This window comes from Ochotona curzoniae, unplaced genomic scaffold (assembly GCF_017591425.1).
Source record: "Ochotona curzoniae isolate NIBS_2020 unplaced genomic scaffold, NIBS_Ocur_1.0 scaffold_4505, whole genome shotgun sequence".
In the NCBI taxonomy this organism is placed as follows: Eukaryota; Metazoa; Chordata; class Mammalia; order Lagomorpha; family Ochotonidae; genus Ochotona; species Ochotona curzoniae.
In genome coordinates, this window is record NW_024467118.1 from 32,036,617 (window position 1) to 32,063,298 (window position 26,682).

Consider the following 26,682-nt stretch of genomic DNA (forward strand, 5'->3'; position numbering starts at 1 on the left):
TGTAACTCTGTTATTTTGGCAACTCAAAAAATTATTCCTGCTGAGAATAAAGTCATGCTGGCAATTTTTCAGGCACCAAGGACCCAATAATTTCTACTGTTCCATATTTTATTTCCTTGACTTGGGTACAACCCTACAGTCACATATACATGAATGCCTGTAGAAATTCCTGAGTACAGAAGGTCAACATACTCAAACGATTTGTTCTAAGGGTTACGAAAAAACTGGACAATGAAACTAAAAATTGAACCTACATTATAGCAACAAAAACACAAAATATTTAGAGAGAAAATATGGACAAGACTTGTACAACTGAGAGAAAATAAGGATGACCTAAACAAATGGAGACAAAGGCCCAGTACATGGATAGAGATACAAAAATAAATATGAGTAAGATGAAAATTTCTAATATCAGGTCGATCTACAACTCAGAATAAACCCAAACCCAATTCCAACCTTAATACAAATGTGCTTTTTGTAGAAATTGAAAAGTTCATTCTAAAATGTACATAGAATTTTACAGAAGATCTACAGTGTCAACAATAATCTTGAAAACTTAAAGTTGGGAGATGTTAAACTTTATGATTTTAAAACTAAAACAGATCTATAATCATCTATAATTTTGTATTGGTGGAAAGATAGACATAAAGAACAATGGAGCAGAATATACTGCCCAGAAACAGACCACATTATCTTTGTGCAACGAATCTGTCAAGAAGTTGTGAATGCAAATGCAAAGACAAAGACAAGACTTTCCAACATACGGTGCTCCAACAGTTGAATTTCCATATGGGCAAAAAATAAAGCATGCCTGAAATCTTATACAATTTCTAGGAGAAAACATAAGAAAATATTTTTTTTCTTTATATGATTTATTTATTTGAAAATCATAGCTACAGAGAGAGAGGGAGGAAGGGAAAGAGGGAGGGAGAGGGACATCTCGACCATAATGCGTAATATTCTGCTTTCAAAAGTAAAACGGTACATCCTACAATGTGAATGAGAATCATGCCAGATTACCTTTAAAGGATCTGTAATCAGATGGACAGCAGGTTTCTCATCAGAAACCCCACATGCGAGGAGCAGAAGGAGAAACAAAGTCCTTAAAGGAAAGACTGTCATCCCAGAATACTACACCCAGCAACCTCCCATTTAGAAATGAAGGTGAAAGAAAGACCATCCAAAACAACCAAAAATTGAAAGAATTTGTCACCACCCAGCCAGCCTTACAAATGACACTTAAGGAAGAACTACACTCAGAAACAGCAAAAGATAATCAGCATCATGAAAGAATATCAAGTTAGGAAAACTATAATAATAGTATAAGTGTAAAGGAGATCCAAACAAACTATAGGAATAATTTACAGATAAACGGCAAGACCAAGCAATCACTTATGATTAATTATCTTGAATGTAAGTGGACTAAACTCTCCAATTAAAGAACACAGATTGGCTGAATGGATTTAAAAACAAAAGCCATCCACATGCTGCCTAGATATTGCACCAACAGAGACACACTAAAAGTGAAAGGATGAAAAAAAAACACGGCATACAAAAGGAAATCAAAGTTGACTTTAAGATGAAACTGCCCAAAGAAACAAAGAAGGTCTTTATGTAATTATGAAGGGATCAATCAACAGCTAAGATGTGATTGTAGTAAGTGTAAACGCACCCAGTGCTAGAGCACACAGTTATTGAAAACCAGCATTAATTCACCTAAAAGGACACAGCCTTCAGTATGATAATAATGGGGACCTTCAACACACCACTTTTATCAAGGGACAGATCAACTAAACGAAAAAAATCAACAAAGAAACAGCAGAACTAGTAGAACTGGTCTGTACTATGAACCAAATGGGATCTAACTGAAAGCTAGAAAGCATTTCATCTCACAGCTGCAAAATCTTTTCATCAATACATTAAACTGTTTCTACAACAAACCTTATGCTAGACCATAAAGAAAGTTTCAGAAAATTTTAAGAAACTGAACTCATACCATCTAACTTTTCTGACCACAATGAAATGAAAGTAGAAACTAACAACAACAAAATAAGCTCCAGAAAATAGATAAACAAATGGAATGTGAACATGTCCCTGAGTGAACAGGTCATGAAGAAAATTTATGAAAATAAAATAGCAAACCACGCAGGATATAGCAAAATTATTATTAACAGCAAAGTTTGCCTACACACCAAAAATTGGGAAGGCATCAAATAAATACCTACAGAACCAGAAAAACAAATCAAACCTCAAACCCAAAGTTACCACGAGAAAATAAATTAGAAAATAGGGCCCAGTGCAATAGCCTAGTTGCTGAAGTCCTCGCCCGGGATATACAGAGATCCCATATGGACAATGGTTCACATCCTGGTGGCCCCACTTCCCACTCAGCTCTCTGCTCATGGCCTGGGATGGTAGCAGAAGACGGCCCAAAGCCTTAGGACCCTCTATGTGGGAGACCCAGAAAAAGCTTCTAGTTCCCGGTTTTGGATCAGCTCAGTTCCAGCCATTGCAGCCACCTGGGTAGTAAAGAAGTGGATGGATTATCTTCCTCTCTGTCTCCTGTTCTCTGTATATCTGCCTTTCCAATAAGAAAATCAATCTTAAAAAAATAATCAGAGAACAAAGTTGAAATGAGATAACTGATATAAAATATAAGTGAAACGAAGAGCTACTTTTTGAAAAATAAAATTTACACACTGAGACATTAGGCAAGATAAAGAATTCAAAGGGATACAAACTGGAAAGAAGGAAGTTACCTCTATCTGCAGATGACATAATTCTATACATAGGGGGACCAAAAACTCTACTACGTGACTGCTGGAACTCAGACTGGGAAAGTCACAAACAATGTCATAGAAAGAGAACTTGTAAGATCCTTCTTACTTGTTTGTTTTTACAAATATTTACTTGTTGTTTGCAAACTTGTTTGCTTGTTCTTATAAATATTTGTTTGTTTATTTGAAAGGTTCACTCTCAAAGTGGCCTCAGTAGTTGGGTCTGAGCCAGGAGTCAGACCTCCACCATGGTCTCCCACAATGGGTGGCAGGGAGCCAAGTAACTGAATCATCTTGCACTGCTTTCCTGGGATAAATAGCAGGGGACTGAAATGGGAGCAGAGCAGTTGGGATCTGAACTGGTAGCAGTGTGGCATAGGCAGCTTAAATGGCAGCACCATAGTACCAGCCCAGTTGAGAGTATTTCTACTAAACTCTATTGAGAAACTCTATTTTCACAAGTCTTACCTTTTAGGATTGAGAATTATCGAATACAGGTAAGATATATACCCATTAAATGCAGTCACAGTTTTAAAACAGAACTGATCACTAGCGAAAAACAAGTTAGAAGCTGCTATAACCTAAATGTTTGTTTACCACTACCTTTCAATACCTATGTTGTAGCCCCCACTCCCACAGTGATGACATGTATAGGGGCAGGGCATCCGGCAGTGATACAGTCATGTACACAGAACTTCCATGTGTAGAACTAGGGCCCTATTAAAAGATGTTAAAGAGAGAGCCTGCATTTCTTCCACCTTGTGAAGACACAGAAAGGCCTTCACATCTATCAGTCAGGAAAGAGGCTTTTCACTAGATACTGAATCAACTTTCATTTTGGTTTATAAGCTACCCAGCTTTTAGTATTGTGTTAATAGATGGCCTGAACAGACTGGCACAGAAACTATTGGGAACACATTATCTCAAAAACAAGGAACATGAATTTCTAGGTCATGAGGCAACTTACAGCTGAAAGACTAAAACTCTGGTTTTCTGCTTTGTTTTACCTGCTGTATTATTGCAATTCAAGAAAACAAATTTATGGGCCCGGCGCGGTGGCACAGTGGTTGGGGTCCTCACCTTGCATGCCCAGGATCCCATGTGGGCGCTGGTTCTATCCCAGCAGCCCCGCTTCCCTTCCAGCTCCCCGCCTGTGACCTGGGAAAGCAGTGGAGGACGGCCCAAGGCTTTGGGACCCTGCACCCGCGTGGGAGACCCGGAAGAGGCTCCTGGCTTCGGATTGGCATAGTATCGGCAGTTGCGCTCACTTGCGGAGTGAATCATCGGATGGAAGATCTTCCTCTCTGTCTCTCCTCTCTCTGTATATCTGCCTTTCCAATAAGAAATAATAAAAATAAATCTTTAAGAAAACAAATTTGTGATACAGCTCTTTTAAGTTCACACAAGAGTTGGGAACATTCACCCCTTGGGCAAGGTAAACCCCCATGAAGTCACTGGTTTGATCCAGCCGAGGCAACTACAGGCAGGAATTAAAATTAAATAAATCTATATAGCAGGCTAATTCTTAGTTGATAATTATGCACAGTCTGCAAATGATGATATAAATAGCTAAATGTCCCTTGGCAGAAAAAGGTTTCCCATCCTTTTATCTAAATGTTTCCCCTTATTTCATGTACTTATTTTTTTTTCAGATGACATGAATTTAATTAGTATGCTTCTTTGGCTGATAAGCACTCATCAAACTGCCCATGGTGATTTTTCCCAGAGGTTACTTAAAATTTTAAGAATTCTTACACAGCCTAAGAGAATATTTTACTCTGAAAGCACATACAGAATACATGTGTTTATTACTAAAGCAAAGGCTCTGCTTAATACTCTGCCATTGTTAGAATTTAGAATCTTGGCCGACCTCTTACAGAGGTAAAAATCCACCCTTGCTGGAAGCAGCTGTGGCTGTGAAAGACGCTACAAATAACATGCTGGGAATTCAGCAGGCACTGTTATTATATCCTGTTTATACTGTCATTTTTCCTATCAGTAGGATATTATTTATACAGACCCCACCCATGGACTTCTTGTTTATCTTATTATAGAAATCCTCCAAATCTATAAAAAGAAACCTCTGTATTTGTTTGTGGAACAAGCACATGTTTTATAATTGTGCACCTCACTACATTTTTTAATTTAGCATTTGCTTTTGTTCTGCATCACTTGTACTCATTTTTAGTTCAAGGTTGATTTATTTCGCATATTAGAGCTGAACCTAACTGACTTTAGCAGCATCTGTCACAGAACAAGATTCTGCAACAGCACACCCTAAACTATATTTTGGGGTAGATTACAACAAGTAGATGTATTTTCTAAAATATACTGGACTAACTTGTCTAAAGATACAAAAATATACCTGTAACTGACTAGGTGCCCTAAGAGTAAGCTCTGGGTGACCAGAACTGTAATCTCCTTCCATGTCCACTCTATCCTAGGTAGACCAATAATGAGAGCCAGTTTTACTTAGACTCTTACTATTTCCTAGTAAGATCTCTGCTCTCTGCCAGAAGTTTACCCTGCAATTTGACAGGCTAAAGCACAAGAAACACAAGAATTTAGTAAACTGACCAACAGGACAATGAATAAATGTGGTTATCAATCAACCTCATTTCCTGCCTTCACAAATAAATGAATTAAATAAAAATGTAAGTTTCTTTTTATGCTTTTAAAAATGTAAATATTTATTCTTTTGAAAGTCAAGGTTATAGAGAAAGGAGAAACAGAAAGCAAGAGAGCTGTGATCCACGGGTTCATTCACCAAATAGCCACAATGGCCAGGGCCAGGTTAGGCCAAAGCCTGGAGGCTGTTTTTTTTTTTTTTTTTTTTTTGGTTTCCCACAATGGTATAGTAGCCAAAAAAACTTGGAGCATCTTCCAGGGCCATCTTTCCCAGGAGCATTGGCAGGGAGATAGATTGAAAATAGAATAGCTGGAATTCAAACCAGCACTCATATTGGCTGCAGGTGTCACAGGTAGCAGCCACAATGCTGGTCTCTCTTTTCATATTTAAAAAAAATGTATTTATTTTAAAACAGAGTGAAAGACAGAGGGGGACAGCAAAAGTTCTTCAGTCTGTTGGTTTATTCCCCAAATGGCTGCCGTGGAATATTCCAGGTGTTCCAAATGGGTGGAAGGGTCCAAGTAATTGGGCCACTTCTTGCTGCCTAGCTGGGTACATGAGCAGGGAGATGCATAGGAAGTGGAACAACTGGGGCTCAAACCAGTGCTCTGTCATGGCATCTGGTACTGCAAGTAGCAGCATTACTTGTTGCACCCAAAGCCAGTTCCTAAATGGCAGGTATTTATGCAGTATATGTGGAGGAAATTAGTGTTTCTGGAGAAGTCACAGTACACAACTTTTCACAGCTACAACCTGTACTTGCAGCAGCAATACTCTATACAAGAGAGCTATGATCACAGTTTATCTACAATGCTGGAGCATTAAACTGCAAGGCAGTGAACTAAGTGCAATCAATTTTAGGAGAAAAAAGAAAATACCTCCTTGGGCTAGAAGAGTGAAAGTAGCTGGAGAGAGAGTAACAGGGCAATCTTTTTTTTTTTTTTAATGAAAGTTACAGAGTTACAGAGAAAAAAATCTTCCACATGCTAGTTCACTACCCAGATGATCACAACCACCAGAACTTAGCTAACCCAAAGTTCCTTTGGAATTTCTCCATGGGCACATGCGTTCAACAACCTGGGTCATCCTTCGCGACCCTCCCAGACCACAAGTAGGGTGTGAGATGAAAAATGGAGCAGCAGTTACTAGATTCAAAGCCCATATGGGAAACTGGCACCACACACAGAAGTCTAGCCTTTGGGGTCAGCTCCAAGATAATCTTGGTAAATAGAAACGAATAAGACTGAGATGGGGAGGTACAAAGGCATCCTAGACTTGATCAAAAAGCATCTGAATGAGCTCCAGGTAGAAATGTAAAGTACTTGAATTCGCTTCGGATTATACCGAAAAGAAAAGAAGATAGCAATGAAAATACAGATTGGAACCACATTGTAAGGACTTCCGTCTTTTTACATAATGAAGAACCATCAAAGAAATCTGATCCTGGGCAATAAATCTAAGACTTCAGAGAAGAAATAAAGAAGAGAAAGAACAAGTTTGGGTAAAGTTGAAATGGGGGATAAAAACTTTTAGTTCTATCAAAATCCCATAATTAGGGCCTGGCGCGGTGGCGCAAGTGGTTAAGGTCCTCGCCTTGCACGCCCGGGATCCCATGTGGGCGCTGGTTCTATCCCGGCGGCCCCACTTCCCTTCCAGCTCCCTGCCTGTGACCCAGGAAAGCAGTTGAGGACGGCCCAAAACTTTGGGACCCTGCACCCGTGTGGGAGACCCGGGGGAGGCTCCTAGCTCTGGATCGGCATAGTATCGGCCGTTGCGCTCACTTGGGGAGTGAATCATTGGACGGAAGATCTTCCTCTCTGTCTCTCCTCTCTGTATATCCGCCTTTCCAACAAAAACAAAAATAATAATAAAAATAAATCTTTAAAAAAAATCCCCTAATTATATGGTACCAAAGGAAAGTCTCTGTGATAAAACAGATAAAAATGTGTAAATTCATTTTCAAGTCTTATTTCCAAAACCAAGAAATGGCATTTGACTAAGTAGGGCAATGTCAAACAACGCTGCTTTGCTCAAGTCAAGGTCATGACAGTTGACCAGTCTCTCAGAATCATTTTCAATATTAAATTAACTGAGGACCCATTTCCCAGGTTAAGGACGGTACTCTGGCAAACTAGAAGATCCTACTGCTTCTAACAATGGGAACTAAATTGGGCCCAGCGTGGTGGCACAAGTGGTTAAGGTCCTCGCCTTGCACGCCCGGGATCCCATATGGGCGCCGGTTCTAATCCCAGCAGCCCCGCTTCCCTTCCAGCTCCCTGCCTGTGGCCCGGGAAAGCAGTCGAGGACGACCCAAAGCTTTGGGACCCTGCACCTGCATGGGAGACCTGGAAGAGGCTCCTGGCTTCGGATTGGCATAGTATTGACCGTTGCGCTCACTTGGGGAGTGAATCATCGGATGGAAGATCTTCCTCTCTGTCTCTCCTCTCTGTATATCCGCCTTTCCAATGAAAAAATAATAAAAAACAAATCTTTAAAAAAAAAATAATGGGAACTAAATTAAGAGAGTAAAGCTGAGTCTTCATCCTATCATAAGTCACACCAGTACATTTCATTAAAGGCTGTTTAACAAGTCTGCACATCTCCTTCAGTACTAACTCCTTGAAGACAAAGGCAAAGAATTTATTTTAAATATTGTACTGACAAACACCTGATGACCAACAATTAGGATTAGGGAAGGCACAGCAATGCAGCTGATTGAGACCTCATTTGGGATGCCCACATCCCACCACTGTAGGGCCAGGTGAAGTCCCAGCTACTCTACTTCCCATCCAGCTCCTTGTTAATTCACTAGGGAAGCAGAGGATGATGACTCAAGTACTTTTGTTTCTGCCACCCACATGGAGCCCTGGATGGAGTTCCTGGCTCCTGGTTTCAGCGTGGCCCAGCCCCAGCTGCTTGGCCATGTGTGGACTGAATCAGCAGATCGAAGATAAATGGATTAAACTCTCTCTCTGCCAGTTTGCCTTTGAAATAAACAAATAAATCTTCCAAAAATGCATATGCCTTTCTATAGTTTAAAATTTCATATGGAAGAGAATTTCTTTAATTGAAGTCTTTTGCCATGAACAGAAAAATTATTTATTTAAAAAATTACTTGTACAATATATGATAAACATGTATTATAAGAGAATGGCTAAATCTTAAGATATTTGGGATGAAAATTGGAATCTGCCAAATCTGAAATTTTCTTTTTCATCAAGTTACAAATAGAAGTACCATTAAGCTTCTATATATCTCAATGTCTGGAGAACAGAAATACATTAAGATAGGAAGGCACTATTGGAGATCAGATCCCTAAAGGGCTATAAAAGACTGAGCTGAGCCACACCAAAGCCAGGAGCCATCCTTTAACCCTCAGTGGTAGGGCCCAAGTACTTGGTCCATTATCTGTTACTTTTGCAAGCAACTTAGTAGGAAGCTGGATAAGAAGTAGAAGTACTGGATTATAAGTAGCAGCTTATCTGGCCCTACAGTGTTGGTTCCAAATCCAAGTGTTTCCTTATAACAGCAAAAAAACCTAAAGTATACAGGCTGAAATGCCCAAATTCATATAGCTTACTAGTAGCATCACAAAAAAGGGGACAAATTAATTTTATATCTAGCAATGTATACAGTAAATACATAACATAATTAAGAGTTTGTGATTCCTCTAATGACTAAAGTACTGAGAATTTTTAGGGTATTAATAATCATTGGAGAGACTGCACACCAACAATGAAAAAAAAAAGGTTATCCCCAAACTTAACAACCTCATAAAATGCAATCTAAATAGAGAATAACACAGAAATACCACATGCTAGGTAGGGATGAGCTTGGGAGATGGTTAATGGGATGGGATATGAAGAACAAACAGAAGACAATGGTATCTGCTCTTTTCTCATTAACGGGCTAGGAAAAGCTTCCACATAGAGAAACACAGTTTAAAAACACAGTCTTTTTCACCCTCAGTAATTTATTAAGTGAAAAAACTGGGGTCTGGCTTAAAGGATTTGCAAAGCTTTTGAAAATATGAAAGGCAGACAGCAGTTAGATGTGCTTGTGTCACAAACTCCATTGCAATTAAAAGGGAAGTAGATTCTGTTTCAGGCATAAAAATTGCGACTTTTGTTCATAAAACAAATGCCATAAAACTATCATAGGTTAAAAAAAATCACTGGAGAAGTTCCATGATATTGGAGACAATGGGTTTTAAATCACAGGCACACACTTTTATGCCTAAGCTGACAGATCTGTACTGCAATGCAGATAGGCAAGCAATATTCAGTATCTGCACCAGAAGGCACAGATCAGACACAATTCCAGAATAAAGGGCTCTTCGGCTCTTACCTGTTACCTGTGCAACAACTGCTTGGGAAATCCTCCGATTGGCAAGAAAGGCTTTGATTTCCTCTTTTATCACACTGCTGTCCCTCCTAACAAAAACAGAAGACAAGACCAACAATGTATGTTGAAGGTAGAAATCCTCATCTTTGCTAAAAGAAAGGTGAAGCAGAGAGGTGGGGAGAAGACAGAAGGAAAGCATACGAAAATAAAAAGCAAACACACCAAACTTGCATGAAAATATGAAATCAAAACAAATCAAAAAACATCAAATATTCCAGCCCTAAAACACCACACCATTAGACAGACACTTTAGAGAATGCCACAGGAGATGTTAAGTTTCATATCAGAGGACATTTAATTGCATGCTGTGTATAATTCATATTAGGAACAAAGCTGTCATTTGGTATATGCAAAATTTCACTATAGAAATCAATATATCTTTCCAAAACAAAAATCTAAAAATAAAAAGCAACAACAAAAAAACCAGCTTTGAGTATCCCATGGGTTTATCTGAAAACTACACAACTGCAAGAAATAATTTTAAAACCTTAAAAATGGATAAGGGAATTCATCTTCATCTCACAATTGAAAAAGCATTATTTTCAGATTGTCTTTGTTCTTTGACTTGCCTTCCTTTCTTCTATAAACTAAAAAAAAAAAAAAAAAAAAAGGGAGGCTGGACTGGGTATAAAATTACATTGTTAAAAAAGAAAATTACTCATCCTTATTGGTTATAATACACAGAAAACCACATATATTCTGTGTTGCTGTATTACACATAAATCTCATTTTCTTCCACTTAATATGCCTGTCAAAAATTTTTACTTCTTTAGAGACAGCAAATTCTTAAAAACCAGACTTTCACAAAAATGAAAATGAACATCAAGACTGTTTCTCCACCAGAACAAAGAGGACATTTTACTAAACAAAATATTGTCCCTCTCCCAATTTCTTCCATTCTTATTAATAGGCATATACTTCTAAAACTGTATTATTTTTCTTCTGCATTGACTTCTGTCAATTTCTGGTCTTTTGTCCTTGTCTTACATATAAGTATGTATACTGTATCTTCATTTTGTCTTTTTGCTAAAATATTCTAAATATAAATATTCTAAAATATTATATAGCTTTTTTACAAAGCCCTGATCTGAGATAATGGGATCACTAAACATTTACAAAATGTTTTCTAACTGAAATACAAACACTACAGGGGCTTAGGTCTCTTTAGATTATTTAGAGAAATTATTCTGTCCAAAAGGCTCAGGACTTAGAACAGATTTAGCCCCTTTACGAGGAGTTACATGCTATTGATTGGACTCTGTTTTCCCTTTTGAAAATTCTAGAAGAGGGAGAGGTGATGAGGGCGACAGTTTCCAATCTGTAGTTCTATGATATATTCCTGACTAAAACTAGAACTCTCTCAATCAAAAAGAGTTCTTAAGGAAGAAAAGAGGGATTGAAGCACCTATTGTAATGTTTAAAAGTTCTCTACCTAATATAGATTCTGCTGTAGAAACTAGCTATGTTTCTCCCAAAACACTTATCTATACATTAATAATCAGTCGATTAGAAGACAAGCTCAGCAGCATGCATTCCATGGGCTTGCTAAAACTTGGAGACAACAACCAAATCATCATTTGATTTATGATGCAACTACAAAACTGAACTGAAAAATGTTTAATGAAATATTACAATATAATTCTATACGATTTCAATGTATAGAATTATCTGGCAAATAAAACTGAATGTAAGAATATTTATTCAGGCTAAATTTAAAAAGTATTCCGGTGGGGGAAAGTGATTAATGTCATTTTAATTAAATTCACCTAGAGTAGACACTAAATCATACAGACAAGACAATACTGAATTATTCCAACAGGGAATATCCACTTTGTGAATTATTCACAGCCTTGCTTTATATCAAGGACTGAAGGAAGACACAAGGAACCCTAAAATCTATAACATAGAAGTAAAACACATACTTTCTCATATACCACACTTTTAGGAATTTTACAAGTTTTTAATTACATGAGTTGAGAAATAAAAAAATCCTTTACTGATTTTTCACTTTTTTTGAAGGAAACACATACAACTTATAAGAATATGAATGAACAAGATAAAAAGCTGGACTGTGGTTTCACCATCTTGGAAAATGAAAATATTAATACTTCCCCCTTTAAAGGCTTTCAGATTTTTCTTCAATCACTGAGGCTAAATACTGAATCTATCAAATGTTTATACATATGTGTAATACACATGATTCTCTAGCAAAAAAATTTTGAAACTATGAAAGCACTGCAAAAACATTATTTTATTAGAGCTCGGAAAAGATCCCCAGAGAAGAATCAAAAGATCACTGTAACCATGTTCAGACTGAAATAAACACCTGTACCATATCCTTCAGGCACAATGTAAAGAGCTCTAGAAAAGTCCTTGGACATAAGCAGTGATTTGTTATTGAATTTGCCTTAACAGGTACTTTCAAAACAGTGCTAGTATTAAACTTTGTGTCCAATTCTTTTACCTATATCAGAGTATGATCATATTGGGCTAGGTTTGTTCTTTACCTTTCACATACACACTCTCATCTCTCCCATCCATCCTTCTTTAACCTCTTGGCTCTCCTATTTTCTTTATTGTACCCTGCAAATCACCAGTTAGTGTGAAACTTTTATTTACTTCAAATCTAATTCTCTACCTCTTCCATTCTTCCTCTAAAAAATCTGACATACTCCTTAAAAAGAATTATTTCCTTTCACTTCCCTTCTTTTACCTCATAATCGCTAAGATTTCTACTCCATAATAGTTACCAAATTGAAGTCAAAAGTAACATGATCTTATCTTTAACTACATAGCTTACTTCCAAGATAAGATACTCCTTGATTTTGTACCTAACCACTTGTCCATTTAATTTGCTTCTTAATTTCAAGTCACATGCCGCATTCATTCATCTGGGTGACTTTCACAATAGAATGAAATTATTCTCTACCAACTGTCACTGTCATCAGTTTTATAACTTGCTGAAGTTTTCCATGATTTCCATTGAAACAAGCATTTCTTAACATCTGGATGCATCCAACACTAATGATATTTATGTAGTTACCTTTCTTACAGATACAATTTAACTGCCAGCTAGTCAAAATTGTTCCGCATCTTCACAACTAAAAAGCACCTCTTCCTCCAAATTCTAATATTTAAATTATACTATTCACATGCTAATATATCACATGTTCTTCTAATATTATAATTTGTTCATAATTTTATCTCTCCTGTTAGTTAGCCCTTTAGCACAAAGACTGTCTTACTAACCACAGGGTTTGTACATAATAGAACAAAATTTTATTCAAAGGAATGAAGAAATGTGCGACTGAACATGAAAGATTATAAAATGGAAAACTTGATCTAAATAATCTTAATATAGCTCTAAATTATTAATTATATTTAAAATTCTCAAATTTGAATGAAAAAGAGTTACTTATAGTGGTTCAAAAAAATGACCTTAATCTTGGAGAAACAAAAATATCAAAAACCACATTGTGAAATGATATGATTTAATATCTTCCACACCAGATTCCTTGAAAGCAATCATCTGTACCAAAGACTTTCAGAGCCAAAGTAATGTCTACTAAAACAATATTTTTAAAAATGCAACTATAATCAGATTCCTTTCATATTTAAATAAAAGTCTACCCCCTTTAATTTTGACTCACGGAGATAAACAGAGCACACTTTGGGATTTTTAAAACATGATCACTAAAAGAAAAAGCACTTTCTATGAATAAATAACTTTGGCAACTAAATTTCATGCCTTTTCACCTTACTATCTATAAAACATAAATATTTTACCACCACATTAAATACAGGTTGAGTATCTCTCATCTGAAATGCTTGGGATTTCAGATATTTTTTTAATATTAGCATATACATGGGGTAATGTTGGGAATAGGATACAAGCCCAAACATGCGATTCATATATGTTCCACATATACCTCACATACAAAGCTAAAAAAAAGTATGCAATATATTTTTAATCTTTTACATTTTTATTATTTTTCATTTTTTTAAAGACAGAAATAAAGTGAAAGAGAACTCCAAGCACTGGTTCACTCCCCTAATTGTCTGCATAGTGACCAAGCCTGGGTCTGGGTCAAGAATGGAACTAGGACACAGAAACTCAATCCAGTTCATATTTTTTACTCATGCCTGAGTGTGAGTGCCCAAGTGATTGGCAAGAACTCAACTGCATAAGCTACTACTGCTTCCTCCAAGGGGCTATACTGGTAAGAAGCTGGTGTCAGCAGCTGGAACTGAGAATCATACTCAGACACTCTAAAAAGGCAACTAGGCATATTAATAGGCAGTATATATCCCTGCGTCCCTAATTTTCTACATTTTAAATAATTTTGTAGATGGAATAAGCTTTCATGCTATGTAATATTATTGTGGTATTATACCAATGATCAAAAAATTTCAGATTTTCAAACATTTTTAAATTTGAGAATTTGCATCAAGGATGCTCAGCTTGTAGTCCACTGCCATGACTATGGATAACCAAGTTGAGAGAAAATATCTTAATTTTATACAAAATACTAACATATTCATAAACTTGTTAGGAATAGAACCTATAATGTATACCACTGCTAATTTTTACCAATCTCATTAAATTAATAATATAGAACAGATACATATTAGATGTACATACACATATACAAAAATCCATACATCTATTCATTACTTATTATAGATCTAATTCCAAAACACTTAAGCATTGAAATATGAATTGGGTCTCATCCTCTGCTTTAAAGAGAGTCACAGTCAACAATTTATTGATTGTTCAGATGCCAGTTTGGTTTTCATCGTATTTTTCACCCTCACTCATAAATGGAAAATGTAGCAGTTAATTTTCTTTCTCTTTTTAAAGTTGATTAGGTTACTGGTATATTTATAACTTGAAGATTTAAAAATAAATCAAAACTTGTACCTTGAAATTATCAGCAGTTAGTTTTATAGAGTCAATGGATGATTAGATTTGAAAGGCAATGTTTTACAACCTGGAGGTTGGGGAATGTGAGCGACAAGAAGTTGACAATATAGGAAAAAGGAGGAGTCAGGAGGCAGGAAGTCACTCAGGTTTCTGTTTTTACATCAATAATCCCAATCCATTTCAGTATCACCTTTGCATTGAGTGAATATGAAGACAAACACACCCAAAAGTGAGAATAGAGTACTCAGAAAGGTTCACTGCTGAAAAATTTCCTCTAATATCACACTAAATAAAAATTCATTTGGAGGCCTGACGGCGTGTCCTAGCAGCTAAAGTCCTTGTCTTAAACACGCCAGCATCCCACATGGGTGTCAGTTCTAATCCCGGCAGCTCCACTTCCCATCCAGCTCCCCGCTTGTGACCTGAGGAAGCAGTGGATGATGGCCCAAAGCCTTGGAACCCTGTACCCATGTAGGAGACCTGGAAGAAGTTCCTGGATCCTGGCTTTGGATTGGCATAACACCGGCCGTTGAGCTCACTTGGGGAGTGAATCATCGGACAAAGATCTTTCTCTCTGTCTCTCGTCCTCTCTGTATATTTGACTTTCCAATAAAAATAAATTAGATAAACAAATAAATAAATTCATTTGGTCAGTAGTGATTGATGTTAAGTAGCAAACATGTGTGTATCCTGGGGGTCCAGGGGCACACAAGTCCATTAAGATCATTTGCACTTTAAGTTATACTAATCACCTCTCTTCAAGTCTTGCTAATATCTACAGATAAGAAAATTTTATTCACAGAGGTAACAAATACTACAATAAGCTGATAACAATTACAAGTGGTAATAAGGTTCTGCCTCCACAGAATAAACTGATCAATTATCCCAGTCAAGTGTTGATAGTGAACATCTGGGCTGATGGAAATTCTAATGTGGACTATGTCAACCAGTAGATTCTGGAAAGATTTCATTGAGCTTGGAGTGGTGAGATTGCCAGTAACTTGGAACTGCTAAACTATCAAAATCTCTTGAGCAGGACCCTGAGAGCATGATCCACTCTGGGATGGCATCTGGTGGCAGTACTCCATCTCAGGTAACAGGTGGTTGGAAGGCTGGGTGTGGCTTCTCCCTTATCTCTCCCCTTCCCCCAGATACAGAAAGCAAAAAAAGAGAATGGAAATAAAGGTCTCACCCACCTTCTTTGTAGCCCTTGACCCTTTGCACCTTAATCAACTATGTAAAAATCAAAAATAAAAAAGTTATCTCAAAAAAATAAGGTTCTGCCTCCTAATATTTAACTTCTCCTAGTTTCTCTGATAACTTCATAAGTGGGAGCAGATATTCAATAAACTTGTCTCTCTGACCTAAGAAGGGCTAGCATCATCTGCGAGCTTGAGAAAAGGAGAAAACATTGGGGAAAAAAAGAGAGGGTAAAAGCAAAATGACAGCCATCCACAAAGTGTCAAAAAATGTAAGGAAATCACTAAAGGTTTAGAGAGCATAGCAAAGGAACAGTTCTGAGAAAGAGCAGAGCAAGGGAAAGAAGGTAAAGCAATCTAGTTTTGCAACAACCGCAAATATGTAAAATACTGGTAATGACATATAAGTAAGCATATATCTAACACCGAAACTGGAATATATGCAGTTGTAGGACTTAACTAAAAGTGCTGGCCTTGCTACACAGATTTTCTGTTTATTTTTAGAATATAGTTAAAACTTTATGGCAACTTATAAGGCAAAAGTCATTTTAGAAGTCTTATTAGGTAGCCTGGTCTTCTGAAGCCTTGTGATAAAGATGTGTTCCCATGCCTCATAGTCTAACACACATTTGAGAATGAACTGTTATGTCAAAATGTGAACAAGACTGGTTATCAACAAAACAAGCTAACGTAAGAATAAATACATTTTTATTGTTATCCTCTATATTCAGAATAATTAAAGGCTAATCTTGTGATTTTGTAGGTGAATTAACTTTCATTTAGCCAAATGGTTTTCCCTCTTAATTTTAACAGTGATCTTTAACATTCAAAAGCAACATTTGAATCTGCTTTAACAAATGAAAATAAATTCAAATTGACCATTTCCATTTTCAAGTTTTAGAAGTTTATAAACAGTCAATCTGGGCTGTTATATGAAAATATCCAGCACAGGTTTTATACTGCAATTCATTTAGTGCAGAATTTCCATATCATGCAATTTTATCCTAAAAGTAAGTTCATTATTCATGACAGTATATACTTGGTTGTAGATTATTTTGTTCTTATGGTAGGACAGGAAGGAACTTGTATTTGGCAATAATAAGTTACTATTATTCTACATCCTATTTTTAAAGTTTTTAGGAAAAACTGTAACTCTTAAGCTGTATTTTAATTTTTGACAATTTCCTGCTATGGTTTCCTTCAATATCCACTATAATGAAATTACTGTGATACTTCCTTCTGCCCCAGGAGTAAAAATCTTGTGAAAAACAATGATTTTTTTTTAATCACCTTCACTCCTAAAGACATACACAATATAGTAATATTACTATAAACAAAAGTTACCATTTAAGGTTGAGGTCAAATTATTCCATTCCCTTAACATTAAGCCCTTACCACTAAACAAAGTTGCAAATTGTGCAAGCACAACAATGGTACTGCCTTCAGTGTGCAATGTCCAGTATAAAGCCTTTTCCTAACTACTTTTATGTTGAAAATGGACTTCTCAGTGTTTGAAACTCTAAATTTTACATGTATCTCTCAGTCGACAACCTGTGTATTTGTGTGTGTATTTGAATAACATCCATTTTTAAAATTAGAACCTTAGATTCTTAGGAGCAAATCAGCTGTTAAAGACAAAAAGAAAGATTAACCTTTGGTAAACAGAATGGAAAAGGCTTATCAAGCAGCAAAGAGAAAGAGAGGATGTAAAGAAAAAAAATTTTTTATGTAAAGAAAGTTTTAAGAAATAATTTCATTTCCAAACAAGAGCAGGAAAAAAAAAAATCACTTACAGGTAAGTAGTTGAGTTATAGCTTAATATCTAATAACAATCTAAGAACAAAGGCATCTTTAGGAGTCTCAGTAAGCAAAGTAACTAACCTCATTAACTCCTCCACTTTATCATCTACATCTAGGTCCTCTTCAGAGGCTTCAAAACTGTATGACCGCTGACTTATGCTGTTGGCATGATAGCGAGTTGGTGACAACTTTCCGTTGGATGTGGATAATCGCTCGTTATTCTCTCTCCCATTTTGATTGGTAGTGCAAGGCTGCGGGGAGGTATCATAACTGTTGCTAGGTGAAGGGGACATTCCCGAATGCTGAGTCTGTGTGGAAGCCGTAGCTGTAGAAGATGATGCTGGAACATTGTTGGTACTGTTCCCGTATGTACTTCCTCCATAGTTGGACCTTCTTCCAAATTTGTCACTATGTTCTTGATCAAGACGGTCTAAAGTTTCCAAGGCATGGAGAATTTCATGTTTAGTCATTCCAGTACGCCGAAGGCGCTGAAGCAGATCTATCTGCTCTATGGTGAATCTGGGTTCATCTGTATAGTGAGACATGGTTTCCAGCAAACTAAAAGAAGAAGAAGAAAAAAATACAAAATAAATCTCTTTTATTGACAATAACTATGAAGGAACATATGATTGAGAATGCAGTGTTTAGACATCAAGGTTTTCACTGATTCAAAATAGTCAGATACAGGGTCAGAACCGTGGTGTTGCTGCCTGTGACACTGGCACAGCCAACAGATGATCTCTCCCTACCTCTTTCTATACTGGTTCAAATATATAAATAAATGTTGAACAATAACAAAAAAGTACCAAGACCTATCTCATGCCAGAGTGTTTCTACCATGACAAATAGCCTGCCGTATGTACTGAATTTATTAGGAGGTGATCTTTAAGTGCAACAGAAAACTCAATTTTCACTCTGGTAAGTATTCTGGACAAATTTTGGTTATGTCAATAATATTAAAAAATACAGTTTATATGATAATTACCAAATGTCTTTTTTTCCATTTCAAATGCATTATTTTCATCAGATTAATGGAGTTGCTGACCAACTAATCTAAAACTAGCCTAAGAACTCTGAATAACCTAGCTTAGTGAAACCAAATGATTTCCTAAGCTACATGCAAGAAAATATTAATAAACAGCAAAATCATTTAAGTGGAAAGTGAAAGAGGTAAATGAAAAAACTAAGCACTGTTTCATTACTTGGCAATTTCATCAATTTTCACCTTTGTAATACATTCTCCCTTATTAGTTAACCCTGCGAAATACATCTTCTGCAGTTTTAACCAAACAAGTCATTTAATTTTCTTAAGAAACTGCTTCTGGGGCTGACACAGTGGCTTAACAGACTAATCCTTCACCTGCAACAACCCTTATGAGTGCAAATTTGAATCCTTGGCTGCTCTACTTCCAATTCAGCTCCTTGCTTAAAACTTGAGAAAGCAGTGGCAGACAGCCTAAGTCCTTGGGCTTAGTCCGACACCATTGCGACAGAACTGGAAAGAGATTTTTGGCTTGTGCCTCCTGGCTCCAGACTGGCTCAAATCCAACAATTGAGGTCATTTGGGAAGCGAACCAGTGGATGGAAGATCTTTCTGTTGTTTCCCTCTCTGTAATAGCTGCACTTCAAAATAAGATAAATCTTAGAAAATTAAGAAACTGCTTCTACATTTTCACTATTTAAGATACTGTAGTATTCCATGCTTTTTTTTTCTTTGAAGATTTATTTTTTATTTATTTGAAATTCAGAGTTACAGAGAGAAGAGACAGAGACTCACCAGATAGCTGCAAGAGCCAGGGCTGGGGCAGGCCAAAGTCAGGAGTCTGGAGCATCTTTCTGATCTCCTACATGCATGGGTGGAGGGGCCCAAAGCTTTGCACCTTGGCAGAAAATAAAAAGGTTCCCTATACTTGTAAACTGTACTAAAACTGTATTGAACATTCACTTCTAGGCAGGAACTGGGTAAGAGTGTCACAGAATGTCATCTCTTCTAAGTCTCACAGCAGTCCTCTGTGGTAGCTGTTACTGTTATTCATTTCCTTTCATAAGGAAACTAAGATTAGAGCATTCACATGCCTTGCAAAAAGGCAAAGGAAGAGAAGAAGAAGAAAACAGGTAAGCCTGGCTCATACTATTCTGCTTCTCATGATGACGGGACTTACTGGAGTCCCGAGATCTGGATGTTGGTTGCCACAGTCCTCCAAACTTCTGGTTAATAGAATTTAGATGAAACCACCAATTGCTAATGGCCAGGTTTCCTAGTAATAGTTTACATTTAAAATATTTGTTCTGCCTAGAATTTACATTTGCTTACTAAGTGTGACAGGATTTGAGTTTTACCTCATCCTCTACAGACACAGGTGTCCAAAATAGTCAATAATTTATTTGTCTTTGATATGAAATGGCATCGTAAATCATAAGCAAAATTGCCATATGAATCTATAAAGTACCTTTGGATCCTCTTTCCTATTTCATTGACTGATGACTTTCAAATTCTTTTAGAATTTAGGTGACAGAAATCGAGAATTTTATGTGAAATCTCAGGTTCCCTAAAAATAAAAAATGAAATTTTATTGACTGAAACTAACATGATACAGGTTCATGGGCCATAATATCTGCTCTACATCGCACATTATAGTCTGCATTTTTGCAACAGTCTATTGTGACAAACTACAAACTATCTAGGAGTTATAAATGAAAGACCTATTTTCTTTTTCTTTAATTTTACTTCTTTTTATTTTTATTTTATGATACAGTTCCATAGGCCCTGGGATTTCCCTTATCCCTCCCCGCCCCTCACCTCCCTCTCACTGAGTTTCTCTATATCATTACTATAGCATAGTTCTTCATACACAGTCATAGGTCCATCATTTTGGGCATGGACAATGGCAGAGAACCCAGCATCCTATTGTCAAGATATAGTTAACAGTTTCATTGGGAGTCCATCTTTGTCTGGAAGTAGAGATGCATACTGCATTGTATCCTCACATCTGGATATGATAGTCTCTATTACACAGTTACTATACATTCCCTTAAATGAAAAAGCCACAAAACAAAATCAACAACAGAAAGAAAAAAAAATTAACAATACCATGAAGCTAAATAACATGCTACTGAATGACTAATGTGTTGCTGAAGAAATGAAAATCAAGAACTTTCTTGAAGAAAATGGTACTGTATGATCGATTGAAGAATTCAATCAGAAGTGTTTTGAAGAGATGAAACTAACAAAATGATATTTAAAGATGTTCTCTTGACAGAGAAAAGGTACAGCGCCTATCAAAACCAAAGGCAAATGCGAAGAACATCCCAGTGAAGTAACAACAGAAGACTAAATCAATGAATAACCCATTGCTAAAATGACAGGACTAAATTACCACCCATTCATATTAACCCTGAATGTAAATGGCTTAAACTCATCAAACACCGTAGGTTAGTACACTGTATTAAAAAACAAAACCCATCTATTTGTTACCTAAAGGAGACACATTTCACCAACCAAAATCAGCGGAAACTATATCTCACGGATTTTGATTTTTTCTGTTAGTTCATCTTCTACCATTCTATTTTTTTTTTGCGTATTACCACATACGAGGCATATCAAAAAATTTATTGAAACTGTTTTCATGTTTTAAATGCATTTTTGCACAAACTTTTGGAAGTGCCTCCATATCTATTCATTTTTTTATCCATCCATTGATTCCTTAATGCATCACATTACTTGGAAGCATTAAAAAATCAGCTACAGACATCTGTACCCTTCTTAAATGTTTCAGTATGCATGGCCTTAACTAGTGCTCAGTTTTTGTTCATTCCCACCCTCCCCTTTTAAAATAAAATTTGTGTAAAAAAGCACACAAATCTCATATTTACCATTCTAAGCTTTTTGAGAAGTATACACACCTATCAAGTTCAGATACTTATTGAAGATGAAGAATATTATCCATTAGGGGCCAGTGTGATTGCATTCATGCTTAAGCCATCACCTGCAATACCAGCATCCCATACAGGGGGCCGGTTTCTGTCCTGGCTACTCCTCTTTCCCACATTAATATCATCTTGCCCTACGCACCCCGTATCTGGGGTCAAGGGAAAAACAAAGGGAGAAGCCCCAACCAGCCTCCCACCATCCCAGGTTCCCAAGGTGGGGCATGTTCCGAGGGTCCCACTCAAGCAGTTATCTTTGCTATTTCAACAGTTCTGAAAGGCTGCCAATCTTGCCGTTCCAAGCACGATGAAATCAATTCGGAATCCACTGGCTGACATACTCTCTCCATGGTTGGGGTTCTGAGATCAGCAGTTCAGTTGGAGGGATCTCCAAAGAAACTCTGAGGTGATTCCAGACCTGATTCTTGTGCTTGCCAGTACAGGGTCTGGCATAGTCTGTCGTCCCAATCAGCTTATGCACATGCTGGTAGTTGCAGTTACTGGGTCAGTTCTGTTTTCAGCCCTGTCTTCCACGCGAACTGATGGGTGTTGCAGTCCAGCCTCATCCTGCCCACTTCAAACCCACCCTCACGCAAACCAGTGGTGACTCCCCATAACCCCCACCAGGCCTGCCCCTACCCTGGTTCCCATGCTTGCCAGTATGTACTGCAGACTTGTTCAGTCTGTCCCACATCCCATTTAGCTTTCGTTTATGTCATTGGGCATTGAAGCCTAGTGCAACCCAACCTGCCCTATTATCCAGCCCACACACATACTGCCAGGTGCTGTTCTGTCTAGCTACCCCTACTCCAATCCTGGTTTGCATGCTCTCCAGTGGGAGTGGCAACCCACGAGGGAGGTGCCCACTATTTCCCTCCTAGGCCACTCCTACTCCTGGATTATGCACTCTCCAGGTGGTTCTGGAGTTTAACTTGACAGATTTTTTGGCTACTCTATTTTTAATTCAACTCCCTGCTAATGTGCCTGGGAAAAGCACTGGAAGATGGCCCAAATGCTTGGGTCACTACACCCATACTGAAAACCCAAATGCTCTTGGTTTCAGGGTTCAGCCTGGTCCAGAGTAGGACATTAGCACAGCAAACCACCAGGTGCAAGATCAGTTTTCTGAAATTCATCTATGATGCTATAGTACTCTGTACCTTTTTTTTTAGTTGTTGTTTGTTTGTTTCACTATAGAACTAGATTACAGGCTGGTTACCCATTCTACTGATATATTCTTGGGTTGTGTCTAATTATTTCTGCTTCTGTTTATTTTATCTGTACACCACTAAATCTTTCCTTCTATAGTGCAAGAGATAAATGGAAGTAAAAGCTACGTTTATTTCAGCAAAAAAAAATGTTTTTTGAAATACATGTATAATGAAGAGTCTTTGAAAAGCTCAAAGTGCTTACTGGCATGATGGTTCAACTGGCCTAGTACTCTGTCTGCAAATGAAGACATTCCATATGGGCACTGGTTTGCGTCCTGGCTGCTTCACTTCCCATCCAGCATCCTGTTTGTGGTCTGGAAAATTATGGAATCTGGCTCAAATCCTTGGAACTCTGTACCCATGTGGGAGACCCAGCAGAGGATTCTGGCTCCTGGCTTCATATAGGCTTAGCTCTATTTGTTTAAACCATTTTGAAAGTACACCAGCAGATGGAATATCTTTCTCTATTTCTCTTCTCTCTGTAAAATATGACTTCCCAATCAAACTAAATAAAAGCTCAAAATGCCTATTACGAAAAAAGTGTCCATACATTTCCTATCCTCATATGTCATCAACTGCTAAGAAGAAATGGGAAAAATTTTGACTAGAATGATTAATTTTCATTTCCTCCTGAAGAATATCAAAGATTTATACATCTTGTTTAATGAAAATGACCTATTATAAGCTGTTATATAGTTTTGGTAGTTTTCTAAGTCTTAATCTAGGTGCATAATAAATTACACAGCTGCATTTACTTTAGAAATCCATCAAGTTGCACAATATTGGTTTCTGTACTTAAGTAGTATATTCGTATTATACCTAAGTGAAAAATTGATTGAAAAGGCTATGTGAGCATTTTTCCAATGACTTACAAGAAATACTTAACAATTTAGATTCTGTTTTAATCCGAGGAGTTCTTTTTAAAAGTAGCTGCCAAATCCTTTTTAATAATCCAAGTAATTGAATCTTTAATTTACCAGTTTGGCAAAACCAGACTTCTGTACATCATTCTCCACTGAAAATGAAGTAAATCTGTCCCATTGTTTCATGCTATGAAAACACTTCCCAGAGGCAGGCATTTGGCATAGCATTTCAGATGCTACTTGGGAGGCCTGTATCCTGTATCAGAATCCCTGGATTCACGTCCCAACTCTGCTTCTAATTTTAGTTTCCTACTATTGCACACCCTGGCATGCAGGGGTGATGACACAAACAGCTGAGTCACTTCCGTGATTTTGGAAGCCCTGAACTGAGGTCTCAGAATATGGCTTTGGCTGAGCCCAGCCCCATATGCTGTAGCTATTTGGTGGGTACACCAACAGCTGGGAGAATCCTCTGTATGGCCAATGAAGTGAGCACACCCAGAAGCCAAACTTTTCATTGCTTAATAAGTTTTAATTAGACAAGAGAAAAGACAATCATTATAATTGTGCTTACGTATAGGACAATATTAGTCTAATAAATTCCTCATTATGCTGAAGCAGTTAGCTTGTTGGAAAACCAGGCAGGCATACCTAAAGTATGCACAGTGGAGCAACTCACAAAGCTCTTCAGCAGTCACATTCCTTGTTCTAATAATTCTTATGTTCCTGTTACATCCCTGATCCTCTGGTTGTTTTATTTTGTATGTTTTAGGTTGTTTTAATTACATGTCTCTAACTCACACCAAGAGGAGATGTTAACATAACCTAATGCAAGTATACCCACAATTGCTGGAATGGAATCTATGATCACCACAGAGTATAGATTCAAATCAGGCAAATGATACTGAGATTAAAAGCTCTCTTATATCTGAGAATAAGATTTCAGTTTATTAACATAAAGAAGGTAGATACTCTGGCACTTCCACATTTACATTTCATGATTTATCCAGTTTTAGCACATACTCAGGAAATTATGACAGTGAGTGACCTACAAAGGTTATCTAAGTTCATGATATCAGCAACTCTTTTGTAACAGTAAAAGATAACATGTAAGAATGGAATTAATTTTCTAATGCACAAGGATTATTAACAGGATAAGAAACATATTTCTTTTTTTTTTACATTTTATTATCATTGCTATCATTTTATGAGGATAAGGAACATATTTCAGTTTAAATTACCAATCTGGCCCAATAATTGAAAATAATGTAAGGGAAATTTCAACACTATAGTATCTCAAATAATGTTTAAAGCATAAAAGAACAATTACATTCAATAATTACAGCTCAGTTCATAAGCTGATGTTATAAGAAAAGATTATCCTATGAGACTGCTATTGTAAACACAGTTCATAGTTCTTTCAATCCTTGAATGTTGTCCTAAATCCTTCTTGGTTAAGACATGAGGTCCAGAACGCAGTATCATTAACTAAATTCCAGAAACAAAAAGAGACTAAAGCACTCACACATGATTTATCTTGAAATCTCAGAGGCAAAAAGGACACTGCTACCTTAGTTGTGAAGTATCACAAGTAAGATTTTATCAGATAACAAAGCTTTATTTGCAGTTCTGTGCTATCTTTGAAGCTTTTTTTTCCAGAGTGATTAAACAAAACAAGTTTGTTTTTCTTCTGTATTTATGCTATCTACTACATGATATAATACAACCTAGAGTCAATTATAATCTCCATCAACTAAGAATGCATGTACTCTGGCTCTTTTAAGTATTTCCAGAACTCTGCCCTCTTTCTCAATTATCACAGCCACCAAAGGATGTCATCTTAAATTTGAAGATTGTAAGAATAAGAAAGAAATGAATTCTTATTGGATTTTAAACTTGCATGTAGTGAAAATGACTCTATGCAATTCAAATCAATAGGAGGAAGAACTAAAGTATAAGAACAGAAATTATGTAGATAAAGCATATAAAAATGTCTTTTCATAAGATGATGTGGCTTAGCATGGTAATCCTCTACCTGTGGTGCCAGCATCTCATATGTGTGCTGGTTCAAGTCCCAGCTGCTCCTCTTCTGATCCAGCTTCCTGCTAAGAGCCTGTGGAAGCAGCAAGTGCTTATACCCCCTCACCATGCGGGAAACCAGAGGAAGCTCCGGCTCCTGGCATCAGACCGGCCAAGCTCTGGCCTTAGATGCCATTTGGAGAGTCAATCAGTGGATGGAAGAGCTCTGCCATTCCTTCAATTTCTGTAATTCTGACTTTCAAGTAAAATAAATAAATCTTTTAAAAATAAATAGATAAAAAACCAAAAGGACAAATCTAAGATTATAAAAGTTTCAGTCACATTTTCCTAAAAATTTTTAAAAGTTATTTGATAAAGAATTACAGAGAAAGTGATATACACGCACACAGAAAGAGAGAGAACGAGCAATTTTCCATCTGCATCTGTTTGTTCATTCCCCAGACAGCTGCAACAGTAGACAGCCAGACCCAAGCTAGAAGTTAGTGCTTCCTGTAGGTCTCCACATGGAAAACAGTGATCCAAGCATTTGCGCCATCTTCCGCTGCTTTTCCCAGAGTAGCAGGGAAGTGGATCCGAAATGGAACAGCTGGGGCAGAAACCAGCTTGTATATGGAATGGCAGCTGTGCCAGCTACAGCTTTATCTGTCATTCTGTCCTTTATCAGCTACAGCTTGATCTGTCCTGTCAGTCACATTTTAATAGCTTTTAAGTCACCACTGATTAAAATTGAGTTGTTTTTTTTTAAATTATAGACACTCTCTACAAATTTATGGGGAAAAATGCTTTCAAGCACTTGCATAGAGTGCTGTAGAAATGGCAATGTTTTGCTGCTATAGTAACTGGAGTGCATTTTCCCCTCTCTATTGTATTATGCAGTGTGAAGAGTTACCCTATATGAGAATTTGGAA

At 37.1% G+C, this 26,682-nt stretch overlaps 1 protein-coding gene across 5 annotated transcripts in view; it reads right to left on the reverse strand.

Moving 5' to 3' along the window:
• Positions 1–26,682, reverse strand: part of HMBOX1 (homeobox containing 1) — a 152,159-nt gene that overhangs the window by 63,310 nt on the left and 62,167 nt on the right. For all 5 annotated transcript variants that reach the window (XM_040966016.1, XM_040966015.1, XM_040966014.1 and 2 more), the window contains exons 3-4: positions 17,815–18,291; positions 9,754–9,839 (exon numbers count right to left, since the gene is read on the reverse strand). In XM_040966016.1, coding sequence (XP_040821950.1) covers positions 9,754–9,839; positions 17,815–18,291 — 563 coding nt within the window. The remainder of the gene's footprint in view (positions 1–9,753; positions 9,840–17,814; positions 18,292–26,682) is intronic.